Source organism: Oncorhynchus gorbuscha, linkage group LG17 (assembly GCF_021184085.1).
Source record: "Oncorhynchus gorbuscha isolate QuinsamMale2020 ecotype Even-year linkage group LG17, OgorEven_v1.0, whole genome shotgun sequence".
NCBI classification, from domain to species: domain Eukaryota; kingdom Metazoa; phylum Chordata; class Actinopteri; order Salmoniformes; family Salmonidae; genus Oncorhynchus; species Oncorhynchus gorbuscha.
Window position 1 is genome coordinate 19,695,208 of NC_060189.1, and position 10,059 is coordinate 19,705,266.

Below are 10,059 nucleotides of genomic sequence, written 5' to 3' on the forward strand. Positions count from 1 at the left end.
ACATTTGTACTTTTTTGAAGTTAGCAATCTTGGGGTTATTTATTATTTATTTATTGTTTGAGGTATAAATGAAAGATGATATTTTTCAAAGCTAAATAGCAAATAGACTACAGGCAATCACAACAGACAAGCACAGTATAGGTTGTGATGGAATTACAATGTAATCTGAATAACAGTGGCATGTCTTTATCGATCCATTTGCACCAATAAACCAATTCAAATATAAATCTGACAAACCGTCTAGAGGTCTAGGCATTTCCTTCCCCGCACGTCCAAATATCTTGCTGTCGAAGAGAGGCCTCTTATAATTTCATGTTCACCTGCTCTACAAGTTGTAACGTAGGCTACAAGAGTGTATATGCATCAAAACTATTACTCTAAGCTGTGCAGCCAACCGACGCGAGATTTTAGTGCCTTTCCAATGTGGAGGGTCTCTGGACTCCGGTCGTGCTCTCTGACTCAATAATCCGGAAGGTTGAGAGGTTTGCCTCATTTACATAACGTTAGAGGTGCTGTGGCTGTGGCCTACCTTTTCCTTGTTCCCAAAACCCACCACGAGCCTCAGCGTATAGATGGCTCACAGAGGCCGTTTATTTGATGGCCTATGCAGGTAAGATCACATACCGTACCTAGGTGGATCATGTTTAGCAGTATATTGAATTAAGCAGGTTAATGGAGGTCTAACTGAAATAGGCAAGTAACAACACGTGTACTGTTGTGTTTTGCAGTTGAATTGCAAGAAACCTTTCAAACAAAGGAAATTACCATATAGTCTTGGTATGATATTTACTCTGATGGGAGGTTAACTTTATGCATAATGCTACTGACTTTTGAGTGCCGTGAATTAGCTTGTCTCCTGTATTATGCCTCCTAACCTATACAAAATCCATCTATTCCGTTGGATAAATGCGATGAGAAGGGTTTGTGAGTAATTGAAGGATGCAAGTGAGCACCTAAATATTGACTGAATTAAATTGCATAGCAACAAGGATTTATTACTCATAATGAACATCTTAAACGGAGATTGGTGTTGCGTTGCGAGTAATTGATGGCTGACCATGTCGCATCTTCATTTGCGCTATTAGGATACCCTACTTACTGACGTGTCATACTAAATCAAATTATGGTGAGTTTAGACCATTTTTTTCCCTCTTCAAACAAAGGGAAATATTCTACCATATATGATAACATTGGTGCTTTGGTATATGGATATTTGTATTTGTTTTAGTGAGTTCTGGTCACCCTAAATGACACTTTGGTCATTTAAATGTAAATAATTGATCACAAATAAAGAAAGGCCCATTATCAATAATTTAGACCTCAGTAGTGCTTATGTCTGAGTATTTTAGCTTTGCTTGGAAACCGATAAGTCTACCATTATGAGCTCAATGTCTATACAGGTAGCTAATTGTCCCGTGTTTTGTCCAGTTATAACATTAGCCTAATAAGAACAAATACGATGTCACTAAGTCAAAATCATCAAAACAATCACCACCACCATCTTAATCTTCTTCATCACAACAATCATTTCCCATTGTCTCTTTTCTTAAATCACTGATTTTAGTAATGGTCAAATATTTTCTAAAACTTAACCGATTAGCCTTGATAAAACAAAGATCAGGCCACTGCAGTTGATGAACTGTAAAATAAATATAGGAATTATAATAAAGTAATAATAATAGCCTAGTAATACCGTCACATTTCATGGCTAATTGTTTGTTGATTGAAAAGTCATTGTCTTGTTCGGCTTCTCTGATGTTTCGGCCTCTGGCGCCTGGGAGTTTACACAAAGATTAAGATGCCAGGTCACGCAGTGGGTTTATGAGTCAGGTGGTTGAGGGCCGGAAAAGGATGTTGTTGCATTTCATCAGTTATCATAATGTGAATTTGAATTCCAATGAAACATGATCAAATAATTCGAATAATTTAAAAGCAATGAATAAACAGAATATAAATCCAGTATGTTATTTTACTTTCATTTATATCTGTAAACTTGAAATAGACAGAAATGTACTTCTGCACTCTGCAAAGTCATATCTTGTCCATTCGGGTAAAGCAAAACAACTTGATCAGATCTATTGCCTTCAAGAACACAGGTGGAAACAACTTGTAGGCTAGCCTATGCTAGATAGGTAGATCTTCAAGTATTTCTAATATTATATGTATCTAATGTCAATATGCTGTTTTTAATAACTGAAAGCAATATACTCACAAGTTAGGATTGTACCAGTGTACCTCTTTAGTGATGCTCGCTGCCACCTATGTCTGGTGAAGTGCTCTCAAAGTTTCTAGAAAGTATGGAATTCCCTATTGACGCAGAACAACATTACACGTATTATATATAAGCGCAGCTATTGTGCATAACTTTATTATGGATAGACATGTAGACAAATAACAATGTCTAATTCCTTAAATTATATGTTAGAAACATAAGTACACAGATTTTATTTGGCATTATGTTCACCTTAATACAAAAGTAACAACATTTTCCTTATCTTACTAAAATGTCGATGACTATTATTTTCTCATTTAGGACGTCGCTCCGCCCCCTGTGTTTGTCGTAAACCTGGCTCCTGGCTACAATAAACCCGAGCTATGAGCACCCAGGGCTCGCCTCCTTCTCCAAGGCGATCAATCGGATCGCAGGCGTACTACAAGCACTCTCTTACGTAGCCATCCACAAGGAGAGAGCTGATACAACAACACGGTTGATCTGCTCAACAAAATCTACCTGCTTTCTGAACCATGTCGTTGAGCCCAAAACATACAACGCCTTTCTCAGTGAGTGATATTTTGAGTCCTATCGAGGAGACCTACAAGAAGTTTAGTGCCATGGACGGCGCAGGGAACCTAACCTCTCCACTGGGAGCTTACCGACAGCCTCAGGTGTCCCAGGCTGGCATGCAACAGCACTCCATGGGCCACAACGCCACCGTGGCGACAACCTACCACATGCCACACACTGTCTCCCAGTTCTCGCACAGCGCCATGGGGGGATACTGCAATGGGAGCATTGGCAACATGGGAGACCTTCCGTCGTACCAGGAAACCATGAGAAATAACGCAACAGCCACAGGGTGGTATGGCGCAAACACGGATCAAAGATATTCAACAAGTAAGTCGTTTTTTTAGGTTTTGTTTCGTTTTTATTGTTTTGTGACTTGTTTTATTTCAATATCACCAAACTTTTAACGACATACGGACAGATTTGAACCAATAACACACTACTCACCATCACTGAGTAGCCTAGGCTAGTCTGACATTACACCATTTTCGAATAAGGAAAAAAGTATGTTTTAATTTTATTTCACAAAATATGTATTATTATTATTATTATTATTGGAATGAAATAAACTTGCTCGTTAATGCTGCATAGTGATCTCAGAAACCTGGATGAACGTTTAATTCTGAGCTGAGACTGTGAGAGCTTGTTGACTAACCTACATTTGGCCAATTACGCACGGTATATAGACCATGGCTGAACTACTTCAGGCCAACAAACCGACACATTTGCATTGCTGAATATTGAATGTGCGTATATGTATGTATATTTTTAAGTTTCTAGATTCATGGGACCTTCCACAGGTATGAACATGACTGGAATGGGGACCCTGACAGGCATGGGGGACGCCTCCAAGTCCATGCCACCCCTACACGCAGCGCCCAGGAGGAAACGACGGGTACTCTTCTCCCAGGCTCAGGTGTATGAGCTAGAGAGGAGATTCAAACAACAGAAATACCTCTCAGCGCCAGAGCGGGAACACCTGGCCAGTATGATCCATCTGACCCCGACCCAGGTCAAGATCTGGTTCCAGAACCACAGGTACAAGATGAAGCGACAGGCCAAGGACAAAGCGGCGCAGCAGCTGCAGCAGGACAGCAGCCTGTGTCAGCAACAACAGTCGCCGAGGCGCGTGGCAGTGCCTGTTCTGGTGAAGGACGGTAAACCATGTCAGAACGGCTCCAACACACCAACCCCAAACCAGCAGCAGGTACAGCAGCAACAGCAACAACAACAGCAACAGCAACAGCAGCAGCAACAGAACGGTTCTGGGGTCGTGCTCCCCGCTTCCAGTAATGCCATCAATCAACACCAAAACCATCAGGTCAACTCATTAGTTCAGGCCCAAGACCTGGAGGAGATGTCACCTAGCCCTCCTTCACTCCATAGCCAGATCAACATGGCGCAAATAGACACTTCTGTGATAGACTACACTAATAACATGGTCAGTTCCAACCTCCTCTACGGCAGAACTTGGTAGGACCTACTGTCATTTACCATTTTTATATGTTAACCCGCGGACGAGCCCAAGAGAAAACGAGACATATCATGTTGATATACATAACTGTGCGAAAATGGAGCCCTTGGTGTCTGAGAGGACAACGCGCTCAGGCGCACCAGCTGGTCAGGGCACATTTTCTTGACATTTCTGAAGAGGAAGACTATTTTTGAACATTAAACGAAATTGCTACCCTTGAAATAGATTGTGTCGTTTCTGTACCTTTTCTAATCAATGTGATGGACTTCCTCATGATGTTAACGTTGTCTATGTTGTTGAACGGGAATGCTGCTCCACATTAAGGGGACTGTAGGGAAAAGTCAGATAGGTGGGATCAGGTATGAACTCTCTCAAGGTACTAAACCACCACTTCTTTGCAGTGATAACCTGGTATTTGATGCTATTAATATTGTAAACTAATGTATTAATTTAGACTTAAAGAAAGTAGCAACTGTATATTTGGCTAACACACGAGAATGCGTTTACCTGTATGCTTGTTTTAAGTCGACTTTTTTGTTATCTTTCTTTCTTTGTCAAAACGAACAAATGCGTGATGGCTGCTGTACATGTTTCAAACCAATTGGACGTTAACAATAAATCACTTGAAGTGCGAGCTATTCCTGGCGAATGACTTTTTATCAGGATCTGGTTGGAGTGCGTTTTCATTATTGTGTGATTGAGACCAAATTGAGTTGGAACGCAAGGTCGATGGGGTAGCCAACATTGTTCACATGAGATTTTGTAGAGGCATCGCAGATGTAGGAGGACCAATACAGTGAAATATTATACCTTATTAAAAATATTAGTCATAAAAAGGGGTTTTAGGAAAGATAAAGATAAGATAAAACACAAGTTCTATATGTTTTCAATATAGTAATAGTGGGATTCCAAAGCTATACAAATAGACTAATCAACACAGAGTTGTATTAGTTCTTAGACAATTAGTTCTTAGACAATTAGTTCTTAGACTATTTAAATTCCTAATAAAGCCACCTCTCGTATGGATTAATAATCAAATCAACGTAAAATGTATTCAGTTTGCCTATCATTCAAACTTTAATTGTGGCATTATTATTACTATTACTATTATTATTATTGTTAATATTAATATGGAAATTTGTTGCATATAATGTAGATCAATATGTAATAACGTGCATAGTTCATAATGCACATTTTGAAGAACATGTTTCTCATCACGCAAATGGTATTACAGCAGCATTTAGACCTGAGCCGCTGACATTCAAGAAAGGGACGTAGGTCTAATATGACCTGATAAAGGACGAATGACAGTAAATTAGGTGTAAATGCAACACCAAAAACGCTAATGAAATGTCAGGATAAGTGTCTTATCAAAGAAAGCTATTTCATCCATGTCCATCGCTCCACTATCGAATCTGTACGGCTTTACCAAACTTTATGTGCACACCACATATTGATGATGCAATGTTTTTTTTGGTTTTGTTTGTTATGTTCCTAGATTTCTACTCTAAGTTTTTTACATCACAACTCTATCTGAAAATCTGAATTTACTCAAACTAAATACATGATAAAATCATCTTTGACAGAGAATATTTTTTCACATTTGACAGTATTTCTTTAAAATATTGATTTCCCAAAATAAATAAATCACATAACTTCTATTGTAGTTGCATTAATAATTTTCATAGGGATCAAGTAATGCATCATTGTTCTAATAATGTTGAGGGGCCCTTCTAAAACTGTCTGAGAAATCCAAACCCTCTATGATAAAGCAATATATCATAAGGATGGCGTTTAGTAACCACCCCTTAAATATTTGTATAACATTCTCCAAAACATTTATATTACAAGTTTGCATCTGTCTCTTTCTGTAGTCTGTCTAGTCTTAACCATGATTTATACTGGACACCTGATAATAGGACATTGGAACCGCAACATATCCATTGGCCATTTAAACAGGTTTGAAAATGATCAATAACAGTTATGATGATACCTTATGATAAAGGCCTATTGCTGTCTCTGCATCCCCTCCCATACAGCTCTATGTAAATGCATTCATCCAAAATACAGACTCCTGGTTGGGGAGTTCTAGTAGGAAATAAATATGTATAATATTTGGAGAGGTTTGATATGAGGTTCAAAAGTAAGGCACATGCTGGGACAGTTGTTTTCCTGAACCCAATCATTTCCATATTTTGGGTTTGATTGAATTCTTCTCAGCAAAACTTTCCATTATTGTCCTTATGTTTTAGTTGTTGTCATGGCCCAGACTAGTAGTCTATGGTCGTCATCTCTAACATTGCTATGATTGTGTCTCACAAGTTATGGGGATGTGCCTTGAATTGTCTTTTCTATCATTTAGATATAAGGCCATTCACATAGGGTACGTTTCTCCCATGTATCATATCGCAATCAATTTATACCTATTGAATGTAGATACAAATATAATACTTTTATGCATTATACTTCTTCTGAAATATTTGTATTAAAATATGCAAATGAAACGATATCTTATTAAATCTGCAATATGTAACTTTTTGGGCAACCAGACAAAACCCACATAGAAATGTGAGTTATAGACCTACCATTGTCATTGAAAGCAAGTCTAAGTCAAAGTAAATCCGTTCTGTATGCCCATATCTATGCTTCCGATTTTTACGTTTTTATTTTTCATTATGTAACCTTTATTTAACTAGGCAAGCCAGTTAAGAAACACATTCTTATTTACAATGACGGCCTACCGGGGAACAATGAATTCAGGGGCAGAATAACATATTTTACTTTGCCATCTCTGGGATTAGATCCAGCAACAAACAGCTGAAAATATATTTCACAGCTTTTTGCTCTAAAACTACACAGCTGAATCAAATAACAAACTCATCATCAAGTTTGGATTATTTGAATTAGCTGTGTAGTGCTAGGGCAAAACCCAAAACGTGCACCCAGGAGGGGGGCCCCAGAACCGAGTTTGGGAAACCTTGCTCTACACTATACTCGCTTGTTTTGTCACATAAACTGAAATTAGGCGTACTGTTAGACTTTTTACAACCAGGCAGACCGATTTCTGCATAGTACATCTTCAAATATCACACACATCAATTTTTCTGGACATTGGATGAAGTCACTAAATATTTTGGTTTCATTTCGTTAAGACACTCCAGGACCGGACTGCTCCAGAGCAGATAAATACTTTTAATCTGTAAAATACATTTTTGACGCACTTTTCCATAGACATTGTTATCTAGAATAAAAAAATGGACAACAAATGAACATTTCCCTTTGGGAAAGTCTGATGAATATATCTAAGTATATTATCTATATCTAAGATTAACCACAGTATTTGGTGAATGCAGATGCTTCTGAAGCTGATGAAGATTAGTTGGCGTGTGGGAAATCTGAATTTAGACTACAAATACCAAACGCTATTTAGACCCAATTACCCTTTTCTTCAAAGTAAGTTATTAAATATAGTCCAGTTTGTAACACTCTATACAATGGCCTTTTAAATTGTGTAATTTAATGTAGTAAGCTTTGAAATGATTTATGTCAGTTTTACAGTGGTTAAAATTAATTAAAATGTTTATGATAAACTTGAGAAAATATAGATTTTCATACGTTTTTAAGATTTTCTGTTTACTTTTTGAAAGTACAATTATTGATGGACTAAAATACCAACAAATATGAAAATCGATAGGTAGATCCAAAAATGGCGTCTCAAGCTATGGTGCCTGGCCTTAAATACAACTGATGGATTGCCTATGTATCTATCTGTATCTTTTGGAAAACTCTTTGTCTCTCCATCTATTGTTCTGCCATCTATCCAGTTGGTATTAATGTACACAATAGTTTACCTGAAGAACAGAACAATACTGCATATAGTAGGGTACATCACACATACAAGGTAAAACGCATTCAAATACATTGAGATATGCCAGTTGTGCTATGGAACTGGAAGGATTTTTAAATACATTCAATGACAAACATATAACCATAAAGGATGGATAGTCTTTATTTTCAGTTCATGCACATAATTTCTCTGGCTCAATTCTTTCCAGTTAATTGCAGGTTACAAATGAATTCTTACCGCAGAGTAATTTGAATCTAGCAAGGGGCCTTGTCTGTGTTTTCTACTCCATTATTCTACTTAATATGTCAGAAGGTCTGATCGTGGAGAAACCTTTTCAAGTTCTATTGATGTGTTCTTCAATTGACCATGGTGACCTAGCAACCTAGTGTGCACTAATTGGCAGGGGCTTATCGTCATTGGCAGTACAGTTTACATCGAAACAAAAATACAACCTTCATAATAAATTCGTTTTGACAAAATGGTCTGAGAAACGAACCTTGCAGAGGCTACATATTTCATTGTAGGTTGTCATACATACACATAACACAAATACTTTTTCATCTGCAGCAGTTATGTAATTAAATTGCGCAAAACGGGATATAGTCATAGAATATAGAATATGTCATAGAATATCCCATTAGATCTTCAATTGATAAAACTACAGGACCTATATTAACCCTTCCCATAATGATAATGAGTATGAACACTTTTCAAAGGAACAAACTATTTACTATAAGTTATTAACCTGTGACCCTACTCAGAGTTAACACAATCTTTAGAGGATCTTAGGTTATTATAATATCTACTGGAATTACATACGTTGATGGCATTGGATAACAAAACTATTCAATTGGACTGGGGAAAAAGCTAAGAATGATAAAGATATGCTCATTCTCAATTGGTAAGTACCCTGCAGGAATTCAAAAAGGTGGTACAGGCATTCTCCACCCAACCCCCACCATCCACCCTCCCACACTCCAACTCTCCTTTTTTTGTGCCAAAGATAGTCCCCAAATCTTGCCCCATGTGAAATGATTAGGGGACGAGCACCGCTTTTCAGTGCAGTGCGAAAGGATGCTTTGAATTGGTAAGTTCTGAGAGAGATTTTAATTAGTGTAATGGCCTCCCATTCTAGCAAGGAGATACAATCTTTCGATTTTCTATGACAAACCTATCCCTGCCTCATTGAGAGTAGTTTGGTGTCCACAGAATGAGTCGATGCAATTCTATATTTATGCAGCTTGTGGGAAACCACCAGCTTTCAGGATCAAAGGAGAGTGTGCGCAATGAAGCAGAAACTGTTCTAATTCTAGTCATTTTCAACAACAAAAAATAGCCTGCAAATAATCATCTTGCGACAGAATGAAAAACAGTTCAAGGAGGTCATAGGACTCAGAAAGCAATTCTCACTCTAATAGATTCCCATGAAATTAAATAAATGAAAACACATTTTACCATTGCCTTTGGTTTGAAGATATAACTGGACTCTCTCTCTCTCTCTCCTCTCTCTCTCTCTCTCTCTCTCTCTCTCTCTCTCTCTCTCTCTCTCTCTCTCTCTCTCTCTCTCTCCCTCCTTCTCTGTCTCTCTCTCTCCCTCTCTGTCTCTCTCTCTCTCTCTGTCTCTCTCTCTCTCTCTCTCTCTCTCTCTCTCTCTCTCTCTCTCTCTCTCTCTCTCTCTCTCTCTCTCTCTCTCTCTCTCTCTCTCTCTCTCTCTCTCTCTCTCTCTCTCTCTCTCTCTCTCTCTCCCTCTCTGTCTCTCTCTCTCTCTCTCTCTCTCTCTCTCTCTCTCTCTCTCTCTCTCTCTCTCTCTCTCTCTCTCTGTCTCTCTGTCTCTCTCTCTCTCTGTCTCTCTCTCTGTCTCTCTCTCTCTCTCTGTCTCTCTCTCTCTCTCTCTCTCTCTCTCTCTCTCTCTCTCTCTCTCTCTCTCTCTCTCTCTCTCTCTCTCTCTCTCTC

At 38.4% G+C, this 10,059-nt stretch overlaps 1 protein-coding gene across 2 annotated transcripts; it reads left to right on the forward strand.

The window, feature by feature from the left end:
* The first annotated feature begins 375 nt into the window (after positions 1-375).
* Positions 376-4,924, forward strand: LOC124001994 (homeobox protein Nkx-2.1-like). 2 transcript variants are annotated; one of them, XM_046309193.1, is made up of 3 exons: positions 376-610; positions 2,534-3,115; positions 3,559-4,924. In XM_046309193.1, exons 2-3 carry the CDS (start codon positions 2,746-2,748, stop codon positions 4,260-4,262), a joined length of 1,074 nt encoding a protein of 357 aa, XP_046165149.1. In that variant the 5' UTR covers positions 376-610; positions 2,534-2,745; the 3' UTR covers positions 4,263-4,924. The 2 variants fall into 2 exon arrangements, with proteins under 2 accessions (XP_046165149.1, XP_046165150.1); XM_046309194.1 differs by having other exon boundaries at positions 3,586-4,924.
* Positions 4,925-10,059: the final 5,135 nt, after the last annotated feature.

Bases quoted from the DNA above. Each gene is read 5' to 3' on its own strand.
- LOC124001994 (XM_046309193.1), top strand. From the start codon at position 2,746: ATGTCGTTGAGCCCAAAACATACAACGCCTTTCTCAGTGAGTGATATT. The intron at 3,116-3,558 runs GTAAGTCGTTTT...TATATTTTTAAG, and splicing joins GGATCAAAGATATTCAACAA to TTTCTAGATTCATGGGACCT.